Genomic DNA, 22,419 nt, shown 5'->3' with positions numbered 1-22,419 from the left:
TGAAAGACACCAAAGGCCTCTGCAAGTGCTTACTCATGAACTTTGTAAATTGCTGGGCTGTGTATGTGTATGTATGTGTGAGTGCGCGTGTGAGCGTGTGTGTGTGTCTGTTTATAGCCACATTAGTTGACTTCCCACAGACTGCAGGCCATGCCATGGAGATGAAAGAGCAGAGAAGAATCACCTGGACTAGGCCTCCATATGACCAGATGCTGTCCGAAAGGGGTAGGTCCATCACTGGGTTTCTATATGGCTTGCACCACTCCTACCTAACACTACTGAAGCACTTTCCAGGCTTGAATGTATGAACTATGGGAGACTTGGAAGCTGTGTACTAATAGCAAAAATAAAATTATCCTTTAAAATATGGAGGGTTCATTCCTCCTCCTAACAACTAACCACAAGCTACCTACTAACATATGAAATGGAAAAGTAGGTCAGAGAGGTGTCTTCCATGCAGATATAACTCCTGACAGTTCACACTTTAGGTATTCAGTCCCACCAGCATCCACTTACTTTGAAGAGCTATTTTCTTTCTAGCTCCCTGTTTTCTTCCTGACTGGACCCCCTTCACTTTTCCCCATAGAACTCAGTAAGACCTACTGAGAATTGCCTGCTCCTTTTGGTAGAGTCTCCCCTCATCCCCCTTGTAGCTTTCATTTTAGAAAATGAAAAAGATTCAGTAGGATTTAGCAGTTCACTAGGATTTAATCTAGTGACTTCCTGCTGGAGGAAAAAAACGGTTACAGATGTTAAATGAGGGCACAATAAATTAATCTATAAGATTACAATGTTTTAAGGTCAAATTTATTATGCAGATATTGTGCAGCTCTTGTCTTAAAATAACTGAAGGCACTAAAGTGGCTAGGCCCATACATATGGAATTGCACTTCAAAGGGGGAAATTTGTTTCATAATCATCCAAGCTCCATCGTGTTCTCTTCATATTCCTGAATTATTTGGGTTCACAATCTTCCCCATAGAGACCATACTTTGTGTTGAGTTATCAGTTATGGCCATTAGGAAGGGCCTGTTGAATCTGATGGTAGGAGGATGGGAAAGACCAGATGCTATATCAATCTTAATCCTGGTGAGTGCTGCTGCCTCAGTGCCATTTTCCTGTATATTCAGAATTGCCTTGTGAGTAGCCTGTGGGAAAAGAAGATTTTAGTCTCTCCACATCTCACAGGTGAAAACAAGCACATTTTTAATGACACCGCTCTTCTGTAATTGGTAGGAGGTTAGTAAAATGGTATGGTCAACTATAGCAGCACTTCCCAATAAGCTTCCTATGCTGGGAACTTGGGGTGGAGGACAAGAGTCATTGGAGACCCATTTAAAACATTTTCCCTGGGACCTTCCAAAATCTAGTGCTGGCTTTTGCATACTCTGCATGAGAAATACCCAATGTAACTTCATAAATGTTGCAGCTGCTGCTTCTGATGGTGACTGGTCACCTGGAACTCATTACACTGACTCAACTGACCTACAAATACTAATTAATTGTACCACTTCTGATGAATGCTTGGAGGGAAATTTGTCAATTACAATAGTAAAGATTCTTATAATGACATATTACATGTTCAAAACTACTTTATTAAAAGAGAAAAAAAGGCAATGTTTCCCACTAACTAGGGATCTGATTTGTACCCGAATTGAATCGCCCCTGATTTTGTTTTTGGTCCGAATCTGCTCCCCCCCCCCGAATCACCTCAGATTCAATTTGTATCTGAATCAATCCAAATCTGAATCGATTAAAGGGGAAAGGGAGTTCTGGGAGCAAAAGAGTGGGTTGGGTGGTAGTGCCCAGTGGGTGGAAGCTACCACCCAAATTTCAAAGAAATTGGGCAAAGGGGTGAGAATTTCTAAGTTGGAATTTTTAACTTTAAGCTTTTCCCCATAGGCAATAATAGATAATTATTCATCATTTTGCACCAAAGATGATGAATGAACAATGATAGTAGATTCTTTGTTCAGTCATCATTATGCATCAAAAATGATTAATGAACATCTTTGTTCATTCATCATCTTTGGTGCAAAATGATGAATGACCAGATAGTCCACAAGCATTTTGCACCAAAGAGTCCACTCTCAGAACACCTCAAAAAATGAAAACAACAACAAAACCTAGTACCCCATGGTCTTATGGTTTTGGGAATGGTTGGCACCCCATGTGCACTACACCACAACCCACTCTGGGCCACCCTGGTTCCCCCCACTTAGAGTTATGGGGCTGTTGAAATCTCCAGCACTCCCTATGCAAAAAGCTTAAAGACACACAAACCTCAGAAATTTGTTAAAAAATCACCCCTTTGCCCAATTTCTTTGAAATTTGGGTGGTAGCTTCCTTGCACCCATTGAGCACCACCACCAAACTCACTGTGGCCACAAAATAGAGGTCTGAATCTCCAATTTTTTTCAGTTCCGAATCTGGGTGATTTGTTTTGCACCCAAATCTGGGCAACTGAGCACAGGGGTGATTTGTTCTGTCTATAAATCGCCCCAATAAGATAGATTCAGGTATAATTCATTTTGTACCTGAATCGATTCACACATCCCTATCACCAACTCCACACATATACTTACTTGGGAAACAAATAGATTGCGTCCTCCATCAATTCCAGACAGATCAGCAGCAGCACCATTAAAGGCATCAATCACACCCAGTCCCTGCATTAGTTGCTTGAGGTCATAGGATGTAGTAATGGAACATTTTGGAATATACAGTTCTATATATCTGATTAACAGAAAACAACAACACATACATTACATGTTGGGTAACAAGTAATTCTAGACCCAGTAGTATATATTGCATTTGCAGTGTCTGAGTTGCATTCAATTTAGTACTATACTATTTTTATTCTCCTATCATTGTTGTTCACTTCTGATCCCGCCCCCGCTGGTTTTCCTTTTGTTATTAAGAAACATCTCAATGAAAGAGGGAGAGTGGTTTGTTAAAGACTCACAGTTATCTAGTGCTAGATGAATAGATCTAATTTATTGAGATTTATTTATTTATTTATTTATGTTATAGTTGTAGACTGTCTGATATATTTGTCTCTAGGTGCAATAAAAACACAATACAAATATTAGAACAATTTTTAAAATATTTTTAACAAATGCCCTGAGAAAATAGGGTCTTTTTAAAGGCAGCCAGAGAAGAAGATCTTATTTTGATAGAGTGTGCATTCCAAAGCCCTAGGGCAGTTATAGGGAAGGCCTGGCCCTGCATCGTCACCAAAAGAGCCAGTGGCAACTTGAACTGGACCTCTCCAGATGATCTCATTAGGCAGCAGGGTAGGGAAGGGGCTCTCTTTAGAACATTGTACCCAAGCTGTTAAAGGCTTTATAGGTAATAACCAGCACTTTGTATTTTGCTCATAAATATATTGGCAGCCAGTGCAGTTCTTTTAAGATTGTGCTATATGCTCTCTTTGAGTTGACCCAGACACCAGTCTGGCTGCTGCATTCTGCTCCAATTGTAGTTCCTGGATTACGGACCAAGGCAGCCCCATGTAGAGCACATTACAGTAAAGACTGGAGGTTACCAGCGTACTGTATGTACCAGTGTTTTAAGGTAATTTACATCCAAAAGTGAGTGTAGCTGATGTGTCAGCCATAGCTGATACAAAGCACTCCTGGCCACTGCCTCAACCTGAAAAACTGCAGAATTTTGGATCCAGGAGTACTTTCCAGCTACATATATTTTCTTTCTGGGGGAGTCTAACCCCATTCAGAACAAGCAAATCTGAAGGATCTCTTGAGTCCTGATCCCACCACAATCAGTACCTCTGTCGTTTGGATTCAACTTTAGTTTGTTGTCCCTTATCCAACCTATTATTGCCTCTAGGCAGGCTTTTAATGAAGTTACGTCATTTCCTGATGAAGTTGAGATGGATAAGTAGGTTTAGGTATAATTGGCATATTGCTAACACTCTGCATCAAAACTCCCAATGGTTTCATGTAGCTGTTAAAAAGCAATGGAGACAATTTGGAACTTTGCAGAACTCCATACAATAACTCTTGCGTTGAAGATCAGCAGTCTCCAAGTGACACCAGTTCACAACAAAATAAGCTTCAATTCAGCTGGCTGAATCTCCCATGCATCTTTTCCTGTTGAGAAGAAACAGCCTGAAGATGCTCATGCTTTTCCTAAAGCATCTTCAGAGCAAAAGTATACAAATGCTTGGAAGGCCAACTATAGTTATGTCCTAAATGGGAGGGACCACCACATCCTGAACTTTATCCAGCAACAGCAATTAATCAGTTAATTTATGGATAGCCTGGTGAATAATGACCCCATACACCTGGGATTAATACTGTCGTGGGGGAGTGGCAAGAGCCAGAAAGAGAGGCAGCCAGGATGGGGTGAAAAGAGTGGGAACAAACCGCACCTGCAGCTCATGATTTGTGCCCCTACTGTGAACTTTACTGGCCACTACTGCATATTGGAAATAAAGGGATTTTAAAATACATTATTTGGGGGAGAAATGGTTGCAAACAGTGAGAGGTATAAAGAAGAAAAATTTACAGCTGCAAAGACCTAACCATTATTATTCATCAGAATTTTCTAAACCTTGCTCAGATCATAGCAAAGAAGATTTTCCATCCCAAATTTCCTGTGGGTAGGACCAAAAAATATTGATTTTATTGTTGTTGGGATGCGGTGTTACCTGGTTGCCTATGTGGCCCTGTGGAGTCTGGTGGGGAGTGCAGCGTCCCTTCTTTGGCACTTCTGCCTTCCCCCGAAGGGAGTGGAGGTGAACAGCTCCAGTGGGGCAGCCAGGTTGGGCATGGCAGAAGACAGGAAGTGAGACCAGATAGGGGGCAGGGCTTGGTGTAGGCTTTAAGCCCTGTCAGCTCTATACTGGGGCATTTAAAGCCAAGGCAGCCAATGATGAAGACTGCTCTTTAGTGTGGCAGTCGGAGTTTCCCTGGAGAGGAAACTGGTTAGATATAGCAAACCAGGAGGAGGACCACTAAAGTCATGAAGTAATCTCCTCCCATAGCCTACACTGAGGCTTAACTTGGTTGTTCTCACACTGCGATTCAGGAGTCAAGTAGGGCCAGGAACACACCTCTTCCCCCTTAGAGCATGGTAAATAGTATTTTCAGGCTGTATAGTGATAAAATGCTGAAAATTCAAGAGACGTTTGAAGAAAGCAAAGAAGCAATGTTTACATTTGTCTAACAGTTGTCATCCAGTTAGAGAAAGTTTCTTTTCCCAAACTCGCCTCCACGTCATTCAGTTTCCCGTCATCTGGCAGGATGAACCATGCAGTGGCATCTCCTTTGTAAGGCATTTGCACCACCGAGCAAGACAGACGTTCATCATGGAGAACTCTGTAACCTCCCGTTTGGAACATCATGTTGACTTTGATAGTTGTGGCTGAATCTACAAAAAAATCTTCTTCTCTGGTTGATGCAGGGTCAAAAGGCATTTCCCAGGAGCCTTGAGAGAAAAATGGGCAATTGAATAGTCTGAATATTAATTCCTAAATAAATAAAAAATATAATCAATCAATCTATTTAATTCTCTAAGGCATAACTGTGGCGAATTCTGTGTGTGGCAGCTCTTGAGAGCAGAAGCACTGTGTTGATTGGGCAGTGGGGATTTCATATTTCAGAGAGGAGGAGCCTGTGATGGTTAAGGTCAGTTATAATGCAGCTGTTACTGGTTGGAAGACGTTCTTGATTATAGAGGAGAGGGATCTCTGTATATAAAAGGATAGTGGGCTTTGGATAGTGGTCTGCACAGATAGTGGTCTGGGAAGAGAGTTGTCATGAGGGAGGAAAGAGCCTCTTCAGGAGAAGGAGGTTGCCGTTGTGTGAATTAGATGAGGAAACAAGATGAACAAGATTTGTTAACTCAGGGAGAGAAAGAGAGAGAGAGGAGGGAGAAAGAGAGAAAAAGAAGGGAGAAGAAGAGAAAAAGAAGGAAGGGCAAAGAACAGGCCCGAGCCTGTCAGCGGCCTGGGAGGAATGAGTGGCCATGGTGGCAGCAGCAGCAAGGACGGACCCAAGTGACCACTGCTGATGTTTCAGGCTACCGAGGCCATTGGGGGAGGCAGGCAAGGGACAGGCCTGTCAGCGGCCTGAGGCGAATGAGCGCCCATGGTGGTGGTGGTGGCAGGGAGGAAGGGCCTGGTCAACCGCTGCTGCTGCTCCTGCGGGGAGAAGCAGAAGTGGGGCCTGGGTAAGGGTGGGGAGATCTCTGGGGATGAGGGGCTACAGCCTGGCCAATAGGAACCAGCAACACTGCAGCCACGACCAAGAGGGGTGAGGGGCATGGGAGCAATGAGATGGAGGAGGAGGAGCAGGAGGAGTGTGGCTCAGGTGAGGGTGGAGAGATCTTTGAAGTGAGGGGGGCTGAGGCAAGGGATGAGGGGAGCAATCAAGTACTAGCACGCAGATGCTCTGCATGGGCTAAGCTAGTAGTTATTATTGTTATTATTTCCTAAAATGGCAAATTTAGTTATAATAGCTATACAGAAAATCACTTGAGTTCAATTAGCAATAGCAATAGCTCAATTAAAGATATTGCCAGAGATTAAGCAACCCAAATGTAAGGAAACAGACTGATGATTCCTTTTAGGTATCACAACATTGTCTAAAAAGGACACTAAATAGAGGTAAACCACTTAGAGATGTTACTTTGGGGCAGTATAGAAATATAATAACAGAGCAGTGAGGCACTAAAATGTTTACAGACTAGAGGATCAGAATATCCTGTCTACAAGAAGCATCTCCTGTTCAGTCCTCTCTAACTGAGAATGATGATGAAACACTCAGCATATTAATGGCTTGACTCCACAACCACCCACAGAAATTGCTCCAGCACATTCTGCTCTCAAACCAAACAAGAACCATGCAGATCGAGTCTTCATTTCAGTTGAAGATTTTGCTACAGTTGCCTGCTACATTGTTGACTTCGTGCAGCGATAATTCCTTGATTCTGAATGTATAAATTATGCCTCAATAGTTTAGATGAGTGAATATTTCTAGTGTAACTATTTATCAACTAACCTTTGAAGTAGATATAGTTCAAAATAACCATTACACTGTTTCCTCCGAGGTCCTCATATGCGTGGGGTATTTTCCCATGCGTTTTTCTTTTCACATAAGCATTTATCTGTTTTTTAACTAATGTGGGATTTCCAAAGTTGACTGAAAAGGCTTTGGCTTTGTACCAGGTTTTGACATCCTCCAGAAATGTAGACGATACTTCAAATGAGTCACTTATTAACAAGGCATTCCCTATGCTCACCTGTGCTTGTTTATGTGGACGGTTAAGCACTTGGATGAGCTGCCGAAATCCATCATGTATCTCCTTCTCTTCAATCTCTGATAGGTTAAACACAAGTGCCTTGTTAATCTGATTAAGCGTTTCACCTTTAGCACCCAGGGTCAGCAAGGAAAAAGCCGCGGAGATGCTCAGGGGAGAGAAGAAAACATTTTGGGCAGTTGTATTTGTAACTATTTGCTTGTACAATCTGAACGCAAAGTCAGTATTACTAGAAACTATTTTATGGAAGTTTGAGATGTCTTCGGGCACTTCATATGAAAGTTCATGTCTTTGAGCATACTGGTGATTGTGGTGTCCTGGGAAGTGATCAGAACAATGGACTTGAGGACCAATCAATAACAGGAAGAAAAAGAGAATGAGGTTCATTTCCTAAAAATAAACACCAAAAACAACAGAATACATTAGATGATTGATCCATTATTAACCCCTCATACACAATCCCAGGAATTAGAAAAGATTTTAGCCCTAATCACATGCTATGTTTCAAGCAGTCAACCTGTACACAATATACAGAAGTAGAGATTGGTCTCAGATACCATTAATCACATCTTAAATTGAAGTCAGGTGCAGCAGTTTGCTTCCTAGCTGACATTCAGAGCAAGGATGCACTGGTGCAGTGAAAGAGCAGCCTCAGTGAACTTCCCAGCTAACTCCATGGGTGCAGTGGGGAAACAGCCAATTTTGACCCTATTCCTTTCTCCAGGAAGCCCTCTTTGCTACCCAAAAATATATCCCCAAGGGCTTCACAGTCCTCAGAAACATATTTTCAGGTGGCACAGACGGTTTTCTAGGGGTGGGGGAGGCATCAACAGTTTCTGCTTCCCTGATTCACCAGTACAGTTACTTGGGAGATTCTATTTGGGATGTGCACAAAAATGGTTTGCCCGGTTCAGTTTGAATTTGAACTGGGTTTGAACCAGGAGCGGGAGGTTCAGTTTTGGTTTTGCTTGAACCCCTCCTGGTTCAGTTCGAATTTGAACTGTTTTGAACTGGTTTGAATCAGTTTGAACCTCCAAAAGTGGTTTGGGTGGTAGTTGGCACCCATGGGTACCTACTACCCAAACCCCAAAGCAATTGGACACTCATACAATTTTTTAATGAATTTTTGAAATATATATTTATTTTTCTCATGGGTTATAATGGGATTCAAACCAGCCCATTATTCCCTATTGTGGAGCACCCATGGGTGCCAACAACTACCCAAACCCTGAAACAATCGGACACTCCTACACTTTTTTATGAATATTTGAAATATTTTTAATTATTTTTCTCATAGGGTATAATGGGACCCTAACCAGCCCATTATCCCCTATTGTGGAGCACCTAGAGGCACAAAAATGGGGCACCCACAAAACCCCAAGGCAATCAGACACTCCTCCAATTATTAAAGTGTTTTTGAATTCCTCATAGGGAATAATGAGGATTGCAGCAAATGTATAGCTTCACTTGTGGGGGGGAAGGGGTGGCCCACAGCAGAGTGTGGTGGGTGGTAGTTCCCAAGGGGGCAAGGAAGTTATCAGAATTATTTGAAAGGAACTGGGCAAAGGGCTAATTTTTAAGTGATTTTTTGTTTATGCATCTTTAAGGGTTTTCTCCATAAAGAAGCATGGAGGTTTCATCAGCCCCATAACTGCACTTGTGGGGTCCTGGTGTGGCCCAGAGCGAGTGGTGGTGTAGTGCACAGAGGGTGCCAACCACTCTCATGGGTTGCTAACCCATGGGGTACTGGATTTTGTTGTTTCTGATGTGTTCTGAGTGTAGATTCTCTGGTAGCATGTGAGATTTCCAGTGACAAACCATGAATCCACTCTCATTTGATCAGTTCTAAACAAACCATCACCAGTTTGGTTCGAATTTAAACCTGCAGCTCGAACCTGATGGCTGGTTCGGTTTGAATTCAAAACATCAAACCAAACCGGTTTGAATTCGAACCGGTTTGTACATCGCTACATTCTATTAGGTTGCTGTCTCACTACATCAGTGCATCCTTGCTCTGTATGTCAGCCCTATCTGTATCCTGTATTTCAGGGGGTCTGTACCCAAGTTTACTTCACAATGCATGCAGCTATAATCAAGCATTAAAAAAAATATAAATGAGTATACTACAAACATATGAATGCAGGTAGAACATAACTGAAGGAGGGCTTCTGTTGCATTCTGAAATGAAAATCTGATAATCATCATTTACATGATTGTACGTTTATATATTCAACAAGTGAATTTTGGCCCGTTGAATAACGGGCGCTAGTAATGGCACTCCTGGCCCCCCGCCGCCATTCCCCCTCCCTCCGCCGTACGCCCCCCCCACCTTTAAGGGCCAAATCGGCCCAGGCACTTGCCCCCGCCAGGCCGGGGAGACGGAGGCCGGGACCGGGGGCGGAGCGGAGGCCATGTAACTTTAAAATAAAAATTGCTCCCGCGGCCGACGCCGCCGACCGCCCACCCTCCCTCCCAGCTGCCGAGTCCCCCTTACCCTGGCCGACTGCTGTCGGCCGAAGACTGCCCTCAATTTAAGAGGCAGAGAGGAGCTCGCAAGCAGAGCTCCTCTCTGTGCAAAGCCTCTTGCCGAACTGCCGCTTTGGGCGCTTGCGTCCCTTGCGCCCAAAGCGGCAGTTCGGCAAGAGGCTTTGCACAGAGAGGAGCTCTGCTTGCGAGCTCCTCTCTGCCTCTTAAATTGAGGGCAGTCTTCGGTCGACAGCAGTCGGCCAGGGTAAGGGGGACTCGGCAGCTGGGAGGGAGGGTGGGCGGTCGGCGGCGTCGGCCGCGGGAGCAATTTTTATTTTAAAGTTACATGGCCTCTGCTCCGCCCCCAGCCTCCATCTATTTTGGCCGAGGCGGCGGCTCTGCCGCCGCCTTGGTCGCTTTCCCCCACCGCCGCTTCTCCAGCTTCTTCGGGGCGGCCGCTTCTGGCCGCCCAAGATGGCTGCCGGTGCCGGCAAGCGTGTCTCCCTTGCCCTGTTCTGGGCCTGCGCGAAGCGCAGGCGCAGAACAGGGCAGGGAGGCACGGACACACGCTTGGTGTCCGTCCACGGACGGACACCAAGCGTTTTATTAGAGAGGATATACAATTAGCTTCCAAAACTCAAACATTGCACAGGCATAGAGGTGCCTGTATATTAAGGGTGCAGAGGTAAAACAGCATTCTATCATGTTATTTAACCCAACCACTCAGCCTTCTGTGGCTTCTTAAAAATTGGGGGGAAGAGAGGGGGGAAATGGGGCAAGATGTATGTAAAGTACAAAATGTCAAAAAACATTAAAAAATTTTTTTAAAGATTTCTGTTTGCATTAGTTGTGCTAGAAAGGGCATTTAAAATGCTCAGGATTGGCTACACAACATGTAAAATTGCCAGTATATTACTGAATCCATGAGTAAACAGCAAAGTTATGAGAAGCAGAAGTTAAAAAGAAGACATGAAACCTTGCAAATACAGTTGGGACTCCCTCCTCTATCTTTATAATGGGATTTTCTGCATCCAGATAGGGAAGCACAGACCGATGCAATTTCTCCGAGAAATGTCTCTTTAGAAGGTCTTTCTTTCGCACAAGTCTCTGTGACAGATGTGTTTTCAATTTCTACAAATTAAGAAAATTGATCGCATCAAAATGTCAATTTGCATGAGACCCCTTCAGAATATTCATGAGGAGAAAAGGGGAGGGTGGCAGGAGTAAATGGGTGGGGAAAGGAGGGGGGAGTAAATAGTCCCCACCCTTGTTGTCTTTTGCCCTGGAAACAGCTGTGAAAGGCCTCTGCCAGGAGTGGCTGGTGAAATCTTTCCCCTCTGCCAAAAAAAGGAGAAATGTCTTTAAATTAAAGGGTAGCCATTACTGTTGAATGTTTTAACTCATGTCCCTGTGGCAAATAGGAGAAGTGGCTCAGTCACATAGGCTTCAGCTGGGTGCTTCATTTTGCTTCATTTTACCTCAGAACTGGTAGGCCTCAGTGCTCCTCTATGGCATTTACCAACCTTGTTTCTCATATGGAAGGCGAGCTGCTGTATTCCTTGTCAGAGTCAGAGTGCCCTGGAGTTTAGTTGTATGACAGACAGACAAACATTCAACAGACAAAACAACATTGTCTGACATATAAGGGTGGAAGCAGTACCTGTCATACAGGCACGGTGTAAATATTTAGCAGGTATGGTGGAAATTACTGTGTTTCCATGGTGCCTGCTATATTTCTCATTTTTGTTAAATAAAGTTATGCCTTATTGGCAATGCTAAAGCAGTATTTTTCTCTTTCCTTGTTCTGAACAAACCAATACCGCAGGTGGCACATATGGGAGATTCAATCAAAGGAAAAACCCTTTGGTGTATAGGGAAAGTTATGAGTGTGCAGCTCTAACCAAGCTCCAGGAAGCAAGTCAATTCAGTGGCCCATGATGTTCATACCATGAGGGCAGCAGATATGATATCCAGTCGGAGATGTTGTACTGGACTACAGAATCATAACCATGGAAACACAATTTGGCTAGGTGCTCCATAGTAGTGGGGGCTGGTGGTAACAGCAAACACTAGCAATTAATGTTACAGGAAAGTTTAAGAAGAATTTGGAAACATGTTCCTCTGAGCATATGGTGAGTGCTGTTACTTCAGCAGGCAACAACTATAATCAGCACAATTAGTAAAAGAGAACAAGAGAAGCTCTAAAACAGAGTATATGTTTACTTTTTGTTGCCATTGAATTCATTTCTGTGTTGGTCTCTGTGGGAGGACCCTGGGAATAATTGTGCTGATTGTAGATGTTGCTTGCTGATGAAACAGCATTCACCATATGCTCAGAGGAACATGTTCCCAAATTCTTCTTAAACACATATTTTGCTACCAGCCTATGCAGGTAGTCTCCTGGAGCATGGAGGACCTAGCCAAATTGCGTTATGATTTTGTAGGTCAGTATACTGCACATCAGATCTCATGCCCTCCTGGTGTGGACATAATGGACCATTGAATTTCCTTATTTTTTATAGCTCAGTTGTAGCTCCCACACCCATAACTATACCTGTAAATGAAAAGTTGTTCAATGTAATTGAATATTTAATATTGATGTTGAAGTTTCTATTATGACTTTCTCAAAGAGAAAACTGTGATTTTGGGCAGGACATTGTTGTTTGTTTTCAACTTTTACTCTTTTACTCTACTTTATGAACTGGATGCATCCCATGTCCAGACCAATAGACATCCTCGCTGGAGTTCAATGGAATCTGAATTATATATCACTTTTCAACACAAAGTTCACAATGTAAGTTTTGGGCAGTATAAAAATATGTTAAATAAATAAATAAATAAATAAATAAATAAATAAATAAATAAATAAAATTGTGAACTTGCCCTGCTAACTGGGCAAAGAGGCACCTTTTACCGTGGTGATTCTCTTTATTTAGCAGGGGGAGAGTAACTGGCCCTATTCACCCCCAGCACAGTACTTCCAGTGACTGTTGCTGGTGTGTGTCTTATGTTTCTTTTTAGAATGTGAGCCCTTTGGGGACAGGGAGCCATCTTATTTGTTTGTTATCTCTCTTTGTAAACTGCCCTGAGCCATTTTTGGAAGGGCGGTATAGATATCGAATTAATAATAATAATAATAATAACAACAACAACAACTTGCACCACTGCTGGTGAATTTCCCTTATTGTCACAGCCTCAGCCACCCAGCCTACACAGATTTGAACAATGTTTAGGACTGTTAGATTGTGGCACCAAACTGCCTTTCTGCACAGAAAAAAGGGCACCCACTATCTGCCAGGGCCACGTAACATGATGCTGCAGTGTTGACATCAAGCATTCCTATGCCCACACCTTACGTGCAAATTCTGAGCATCTATGTTGGTATGGAAGTGCTTTTTGGGTAATGGGGGAAGTTGACATGCAAACATGCTCTGTGAAATGCTACAACCACACACAATAAAAGCCTGACAGAGAAGAAGGTAGAGGAAAATGTGCATTGTACTTACGGAATCAGCAAAAGAACCTTATGGTATTCAGCTGGTCTGCGTTACTCTTTCCTATCCATTTATGTGCCAAGCTTAGAAATACACAGTATTAATCATTAACCAAATATGGACTATCAAAGGGAGACAGAGCAACATCTGATGAAGCAGATTTGTAATTTGACTCACAATTTGTGCAACGATATCAGTAATCAAGATAAGGGCTATTTGAACAGTCCCTACTCTGGTGGTCTCACGACGTTTATTACTGTGTAGGCCATTTTAAACCAGTAAGGCTGTTCTCATACCAAACAAACTTTCAAACATGCCTGTGAATTATAGTTGGTTTGTGTGTATGTCTCAGTTGAACATAGGAACATAGGAAGCTGCCATATACTGAGTCACACCATTGGTCCATCTAGCTCAGTATTGTCTACACAGAATGGAAGCGGCTTCTCCAAGGTTGCAGGCAGGAATCTCTCTCAGCCCTATCTTGGAGATGCTGCCAGGGAGGGAACTTCAAACCTAGATGCTTTTCCCAGAGCGGCTCCATCCCCTAAGGGGAATAGTTTACAGTGCTCACACTTCTAGTCTCCCATTCATTTCAAACCCGTATGGAGCCTGATTAGCTATGTGGACAAATCATGCTTGCTACCACAAGACCAGCTCTCCTCTCAGTGAGACCAGTGAGCAGAAAACACTCAGTTAAGACTACTGCTTTTGAACATGGAGGTTCCACATCAAAACCAAACTGTCTGTGAATACTGAAACTTCACTTAACCATAATGAGGAAATCAAACCTCCATATTCACAGGCTGGTTTGCTCCCATTGAGAACTTCCATATGCAAGGCCAGTCTGTAATGAAATGAGGGGTTGTTTTTGAATTACAATTAGACAATATATGTTTGTTTGAATTTATGTTTTGTAGTATTTATTTATTTATTTATTTATTTATTTATTTATTTATTTATTTTTACATTTCTATACCGCCTTTCGTTAAAAACACAACCCCAAGGCGGTTGATATAAACTCTCAACAAAAGGATCCTTTATTGCACAAAAAAGAAAAACTAAAAGTTGGTATAAAACATTTTAATGTAAAACACCATCCTCAGTTAAGCAAACAAACGAGCACAGATTTAAAAAACATCCTCTTTTCCCTAGCTGTTAAATTCCTTAGACATGATAGCATTCTGTTCCATGACTGGTGGAGAGATAATACACAAGGGGGTGGGGAGAAGGGAAATCACCTTTCAGTGGTCAATATAGAATGAATCCCCAATATAGAATGAAGTTAGAGGCAAAGAACATCAAGCATATATGAGGCATTGTGCACAGAGAATGAAACCCTGGTCATTGCATATGAGAAAAAAGCATGAAGACAAAATAGTGCCTACTAAAATATCTATTTTGAGGACTGAAAGGAACCTACAAAAGAGGAAAATAAAGGAAGCATTATTTATAGAGAAATTGAGACCTGACATTAATGCTTGGGAGACACTGGCTGATGCCATAAGGCTTTTTAGCCTCTGAGAAGAATCGGGTAATTCCCTTTCTCTCTCTCATCCTCCGCCCCACAGCCTATTATGTCTCCACCAGTCACGGACAGAGAGTTGTCATGTCTAAGGAATTTAACAACTGGGGAATGGAGGACGTTTTTATCTGTGCTCATCTGTTTGCTTCACTGAGGATGATGTATTAACACTGAAACATTTTATACCAACTTTTAGTTTTTCTTTTTTGTGCAATAAAGGGTCTTTTTGTTGAGTTGAGGATTATTATGAGCACTACATCACCGACATATCAACTTATACATAAGGTATAAAGTTATCCTTGAGATTTTGTACAGAAAGTATGGTAGTACAGGTGGCAAAAGTACCATGACGACTGGGCAGTGGGGATTCCGTATGCTGATCAGGTGAGGGAGTTTGTGACAAGTAGAGTCAATTTGAGATGCTACTGCTAACCTGCTGGAAGATATATTTTACTGTAGCTCTATATACTGTAAAAGATAAAAGTGTCATATTTATTGCAATATCCTTGGTTGCTGTTTATCCTGGATGGCATAGTTTTCTGTCAATTCTCACATGAAGATAGGATTGTTATTTTGTTTGTTTGTTTGTTTGTTTTTAATATTTCTATACTGCCCAAAACTTGCATCTCTGGGTGGTTTACAATTAAAATAATTTAAAACATCACATCAATTAACAATTAAAATCATTTAATACATTTAAAACCCAGTATTAAAAAAATTAAACTATAAATCTAACTAAATGTCTGGGTGAATAAATATGTCTTTAGTGCCTTTTTAAAAGTTGCCAGAGATGGGGAGGCTCTTATTTAAACAGGGAGCACATTCCAAAGTCCAGGGGCACCAATGGAGAAGGCCCATTCCCTAGGAGCTGCCAAACGAGTTGGTGGCAACTGCAGATGAACCTCTCCAGATGATCTTAACAGGCAATGGGGCTCATAGAGAAGAAGGCATTCTCTTAAATACCCAGGGCCTAAGTTGTTTAGGGCTTTATAGGTAATGACCAGCACCTTGTTTTTTGATATGGGTTATACCAGGACAACACAGCTATCCTGAGATACATGAGGGCTCAGCTTGAGGTTATCTAGCTATGAACATCTCAAAACCTCAAGGTGACGTGTCACATGGTCTACACCAGAATAGTAGTTTGTTGGCATTAGGTGGGAACGGTTCCAATTCTGTATGCACACTGGAAAGTGAGTAAGCTCCATTAAACTCACTGGGACTTATTTCGAAATAAAGCAAGTACGCTTAAATAATTCCTGGAAAATGGTGTTGGGAGGAATTAAAAAATCCTTTTAAAAATATGGATGGGGAACAAGGTAAACTTCCTGTATTATAAACTCATCACCATTACCACCGTCTCAGTCAGCAGCACACCAGTAGCGGCCAGTGAAGGCAGTGTCGGGAGCGACGACAAAAGGCACATTTAAGAATTAATCAGAAGGTGCTTACCAGCATTTAGGCAGCACCTGCAAGCTGCCTGCACTCTGCCTGGTGTGGCCCTAGCCTCTGTGCATAATGGAGCTTCTGCACACACGGAGAGACCAGGGCCACACTGCAGCCTGCTGGGATGCTGGGCAGAGTCCCACACAGGATTGCTGGCAGAGTGCCACTGCTTGAGGCAGCTTGCAGGTGCTGCCTAATCATGGGTAAGCACCTGCTGATTCATTCTTAAAGGTGCCTCTCACCATCCCTCTAGTGCTGCCCTCATTGGCTGCTATTGCAGCACACAGATTAGTCTCATGGAATCTGACATTACCTACACCCTACAGGACATAGGCTAGGGATGTGCAGAACAGGTCTGTGGTCCGACAGCTTGGTCCGGGGGTTCGTGGGTTCATGATCGAACCAAAACCGCCCCCCCCAGTTCCGTCCAGACCAGAACCAGACTGCCGGGTCTGGTCCGGCAGGTCCGCGAACTTTTTTTTTAAAAAAATTTTTTAACATCCAAAAGTAACTACTTGTAGCCCCTTTGGGGGGGCTTGCTGTAGCTGCGGGTGTGTGTGTGTCCGCACAGATTCCCTCTCCCCTCCGCCGGCCTCCCTCATCACTGCCGTGGCCGGGTAAACATAGTCTTTTTGGCCCTTTCGGGCCTCTGTAAAAGCAAGTGGCCACCATTTGGTGATTCTTTTTATTTAGCAGGGGGAGAGTAACTGGCCACATGGTGATTCTTTTTATTTAGCAGGGGGAGAGTAACTGGCCCTAACCACCCCCAGCACAGTACTTCCAGTGACTGTTGCTGGTGTCTATCTTATGTTTCTTTTTAGATTGTGAGCCCTTTGGGGACAAGGATCTATCATATTTATTATTTCTCTATGTAAACTGCCCTGAGCCATTTTTGGAAGGGCAGTATAAAATCAAATTATTATTATTATTATTGTTATTATTATTTTGGCCATGCTGGTGGCGGCCAAAATGGTGGCTGCTCACTTTTATGGAGGCCCAAAGGGGCCCATAAGACTATGTTTACCCGGCCGTGGCAGTGATGAGGGAGGCCGGTGGGGTGAAAGGGAACCTGCTCAGATTACCCCCACCCCCCAGCTACAGCAAACCCCCTGAAGAGGCTGCAGGTAGTTACTTTTTGGATTTAATTTAAAAAAAAAAAAAGTTCACGGACCGGACCAGACCAAGGGGGTTCAATGGGGGCCGGACTGAACTGGCTTGGTTCTGTTCGAGGATGGTCCGGCCTCAAACCGAACCGGGCCACTAGTTCCGTGCACTACATAGGCTTTGCTAGTATATTTAAAAGAAGAATGCAAATAACCCCGCCTCTCCTACTTTGTAGAGAACACAGCAAGAAAGAGAAAGTGGCTGACATAATGAGGGGAATTCCTCCAAGTGACCATGCCAAAATTAAAAAGGGGAAGTTCAGCAATGCTTAACTTATGTTTTTAATTTCAGTGGGATGACTTTGACATGATTTTCAAATGTCATATTTACTTTGCCATGTCATGTTTATGTTTACTTAGGCACGATGTTCCTCATCATGTCAGCCATTAACCATTAAACAGAAGCATGTGGCTTAAAGGGGAGAAATATATTCTGTCTGTGTTTTGAGGCTGCGTCATCTGTGTGCAACTTTAAAAATCTAATCCTTTTAAAGAAAGCGAGAAAAGAAAAAACAAACATGAATAAGTTTCATTAAAATGTGCCACAACTTTACTAAAAGAAGACAAGTTGTTTGGATAAGAACTAATCTGCCTACTTTACTTTCACTATATTCTTAATTGATAATTACCATCCTCACAACTTATCCATTGTGAACCACCCAGAGAAGCGATTTCGGGGTGGTATACAAGTGTGATGAATGAATGAATGAATGAATGAATAACTTCAGCCTTGATATTCATGTCAGCCATCTTGAATTGGGGTGGATAACATCATCAAAAACTGCACTGTTGAGCTATCCCTATCTGTCCCTACAGCTGTAGAAAATTTGGTTCAAATTGGTTTGGTGGTTCACAAGTTAAGAACATAAGAACAGCCCTGCTGGATCAGGCACAAGGCCCATCTAGTCCAGCATCCTGTTTCACACAGTGGCCCACCAGATGCCTCTGGGGAGCCCACAGGCAAGAAGTATGTGCATGCTCTCTCCTTCCGTTGCTCCCCTGCAACTGTTATTGAGAGGCATTGTGCCTCTGAGGCTGGAGGTGGCCTATAGCCACCAGACTAGGAGCCATTGATAGACCTGTCCTCCATAAATCTGTCTAAATCCCTTATAAAGCAATCCAAGCTGCTGGCCATCACCACATCTCATGGCAAGGAATTCCATGGATTAATTATGCACTGTGTGAAAAAGTACTTCCACTTGTTGGTCCTAAATTTCCCAACCTTCATTTTCAAGGATGACCCCTGGTTCTAGTGTTGTGAGAGAGGGAGAAAAATTTCTCTCTGTCTACCCTCTCCACTCCATGCATAATTCTATACACTTCGATCATGTCTCTCCTTAGCCACCTCTTTTCCAAGGTAGAGCCCCAGATGCTGTAGTCTAGCCTCATAAGGAAGGTGCTCCAGGCACCTGATCATTTTGGTTGCCCTCTTTGGCACCTTTCCCAGTTCTACAATATCCTTCTCAAAATACAGTGACCAAAGCTGTACGCAGTACTCCAGATGAGGCCGCACCATAGATTTATATAAGGGCATTATAATATTAGCATTTTTATTTTCAACCCTCCTCCTAATGATTCCTAGCATGGAATTAGCTTTTTTCACAGCTGCCACACACTGAGACAACACTTTAAATGAGCTGTCCCCCAAGATCTCTGTCCTAGTCTGTCACTGACAGCTCAGATCCCATCAGTGTATATGTGAAGTTGGTGTTTTTTGCCCAAATGGGCATCACTTTACACTTGCTTGCATTGCACCACATTTGCCATTTTGTTGCCCAGTCCCCCAGTTTGGAGAGATCTTTTTGGAGTTCCTTGCAATCCATTGTGGATTTAACTACCCTAAATAGTTTAGTGTCATCTGCAAATTTGGCCATTTCACTGGTCACCCCAACTTCTATATCGTCTATGAAGAAGTTATAGAGCACTGGTCCCATTACTGATCTCTGGGGGACCCCACTTCCTACCTATCTCCATTGTGAAAACCGTCCATTTATTCCTACTCTCTGTTTCCTTTCCTTCAAGCAGTTACCAATCCACACGTGAACCTGTCCCCTTATTCCATGACTGCTACGTTCACTCAAGATCCTTTGGTGGGGAACTTTATCAAAAGCTTTCTGGAAGTCCAAGTATACTATGTCGACTGGATCACCTTTATCCACATGCCTGTTGACACCCTCAAATAACTCCAAAAGTTTAGTGAGGCAAGACTTTCCTTTGAAGAAGCCATGCTGGTTCTCCTTCAACAAGGCCTGTTCTTCTATATGCTTAACAATTTTGTCCTTAAGTATGCTTTCCATCAATTTACCCGGCACCAAAGTTAAGCTGACCAGCCTGTAATTTCCTGGATCTCTCCTGGATCCTTTCTTGAAAATTGGAGTCACATTGGCTACTTTCCAGTCCTCTGGTACAGAGCCTGATTGTAGGGACAAGTTATATATTTTTGCTAGGAGACTGGCAATTTCACATTTGAGTTCATTTAGAACTCTTGGGTGGATGCCATCTGGCCCTGGCAATTTGTTAATTTTTAGCTTTTCAAGATAGTTTAGAACATCTTCCATCGTCACCTCAAATTCACCTAGTTCCTAAGCCACTAAACCTGAAAAACTTAATTCTGGAGAGGGTATATCTGGAGAGAGAAGTTGGATGCAAAGAACTCATTCAGCTTCTCTGCAATCTCCTTATCCTCTTTAATAATCCCTTTCACACCCTCATCATCTAAGGGTCCGACCGGCTCCCTGGCAGGTTTTCTACTTCCGATAAATTTAAAGAAGTTTTTGGTTTTCCCCTTGACACTTCTAGCTATATGCTCCTCAAACTCTCTCTTTGCATCCCTTATTGTGTCCTTGCATTCTTTTGCCAGAGTTTATGTTCCTTCCTGTTCTCTTCATTTGGGCAGGACTTCCATTTTCTGAAGGAAGTCTTCTTCCCTTTTATAGCTTGCCTGACTCTACTTGTTAGCCACGTTGGCATCCTCCTGAGCTTGGTGGTACCTTTCCTCCTTCTTGGTATACATTCCAACTGTGCTTCTAGTACTGTGGTTTTAAATAAGTTCCATGCTTTCTGGAGTGTTTTGACCCTCCTGACTTTCCCTTTCAACTTCCTTCTTACCCGTCCCCTCATTTTTGAGAAGTTTCCTCTTCTGAAGTCCAATGCATCTGTGTTGGACTTCCTTGACAATTCTCCACTCACATATATACTGAATTGGATTACATTATGGTCACTGCTACCCAATGGTTCTGCAACTCTGACATCTCGCACCAGGTCCTGGGCACTACACAGGATTAATTCCAAAGTTTTAATGGGTATTTAAAGTATATGGGGTTTGAAGCTAGGTACTGGGTACAGTTGTCAGCTAATTAATGGTTTGTAGTTTTGTCCTCCAAGAAAATTACAAAGTTTGGGTAATACTCACCTTATTCTTGCCTTGTATGTCTCGCCACAGCTTTTCCTGCCAATCTCCCATGAAACTCCTGCAAAACCTCTTTGTTATCTGTTTGCAAACTCCTGTTAGGAAAGCTCCTGGAAGCAAAGCTCCTCTGGTTGGAGCCTTGTATTCAACACCAACAGTCAAACTGACTCAGCTCAAGAATGTGGGGGCTCCCACAAGCTGGGGCCATCACTTGGAATGAATGAATCCCCCACTCAGGCTTCTCCTCTAGCAAAGACACAAACACCGCCAGCCAGCCAGCAATCCAACCCTAGGAGATTCCCCGCCCTAGCAGACCTAGTTTCTCCTTCCCCTCTTGTTTTCTTGGTGATTTATTTATTTATTTATTTTATATACTTGCTGTGGAAATATTGCTACAAGCTTGTTGCTTCCTCCCTCCTCAAGTCCAGCAAGCGCGTTAACCAACTTGTACCTCAAAAGTTTGCACGTTTGCCATCTTGAATCAGTGTGGATGATATCATCGCAAACTACACCATTGAAGTGTCCCTGTGTGTCCCTATGACTGTACCCAATTGGTTGATATTGGTCCAGGCATTGTGAAGTTGATAGTGGGATGGACGGACACACACACACACGCACACATCCACACGGACAGAATGCCAGGTGATCTCATAAGCCGGCTTTTCTTAAGGAATGTAGGCTAAAAAGACCCATGGCCAGAAGAGCTCTTATTATCAGCTCCTGAAGGGCCAATTTTGACTTGAGCAGCCCTTCACCCGACTTTCCCAAGCTTGCTTTAAAACTGCATGTCCTGATGGAAGGAAGAAGGAAAAGGAGAAGGAGAAGGGCGCGGGAGGGCTCATAGGTTTCCAAGCCTTAAAAGAGTAGCCGTTTCATGACTTTGAGGACTGGTTCTCCGTGGCGGGGCAGGGGATGGGGCATAAGCAGAATATGAGCTACCATATATCATTTTTTAAAATGTACAGTTCAGAGGCCTTTACTCCAGGAAGCAGCGTGTTAAGGCCTACATTAACTGTTTCAGGAGACAGCAGCAAAGATCTGATCACACCATCCTGAAGGGATTAGAAGGGAGAATTGTGGAACTTGAAGGGAATTGTGAGATTTCTGGGAATACAGTTTGGATACTGAGAGCCTTTCTAAACAGCAATTTGAACCAGCTTCAGTGTTGATTTCAATGCAGGTGGTTGCTGCCCATATAAATGATGCATGTAAAAATCTGTAGCTTTCTGCCATAAATAGCAATAGCAATAGCACTTACATTTATATACCGCTCTATAGCCGGAGCTCTCTAAGCGGTTTACAATGATTTAGCCAATTGTCCCTCAAAATCATGTTAAAAAATTTGTGTGTGTGTGTGTTGCGGGGGGTGGGGACTGGGACACCACATTTTCCCCAGGTTGAGTGCGGGAGGACTGCTTTGTGCATATGAGGTGGATATGTGTATAGAGTTCCTGCGGGTTCCTGTGGGAAGCATGGGCTGGAAGAGGGAGGTGGGGGAGTGTTTTTTCCACCTTCACATGCACCTCCCCCCCCTCTTCTTCTTGTCACCTATCTTTAAGTGTGTGGGGTCTGCGTATCTTGTTCCTTCCTCTGTATAAGTGCGAGAAAAGATGAGGAAGAAGAGTCAATTGCTAG

General features: G+C 43.1%; 1 protein-coding gene across 1 annotated transcript; it reads right to left on the bottom strand.

The window, feature by feature from the left end:
• Positions 1 to 790: 790 nt before the first annotated feature.
• Positions 791 to 11,306, bottom strand: LOC128340663 (alpha-1-antitrypsin-like). The gene is made up of 5 exons (XM_053286083.1): positions 11,274 to 11,306; positions 7,026 to 7,674; positions 5,181 to 5,451; positions 2,586 to 2,736; positions 791 to 1,148 (listed from the first exon to the last, which is right to left on the bottom strand). Exons 1-5 carry the CDS (start codon positions 11,283 to 11,285, stop codon positions 942 to 944), a joined length of 1,290 nt encoding a protein of 429 aa, XP_053142058.1. The 5' UTR covers positions 11,286 to 11,306; the 3' UTR covers positions 791 to 941.
• Positions 11,307 to 22,419: the final 11,113 nt, after the last annotated feature.

Source organism: Hemicordylus capensis, chromosome 1, assembly GCF_027244095.1.
Source record: "Hemicordylus capensis ecotype Gifberg chromosome 1, rHemCap1.1.pri, whole genome shotgun sequence".
NCBI lineage: Eukaryota > Metazoa > Chordata > Lepidosauria > Squamata > Cordylidae > Hemicordylus > Hemicordylus capensis.
This window is presented reverse-complemented; position numbering and strand designations above follow the sequence as displayed.

Coding starts and splice junctions, on each gene's coding strand:
- LOC128340663 (XM_053286083.1), bottom strand. Junction 5,452..7,025: donor GAACTATATCTACTTCAAAG/GTTAGTTGATAA, acceptor TTTTCTCTCAAG/GCTCCTGGGAAATGCCTTTT. Junction 1,149..2,585: donor GCAATCTATTTGTTTCCCAA/GTAAGTATATGT, acceptor CTTTTCCCACAG/GCTACTCACAAGGCAATTCT.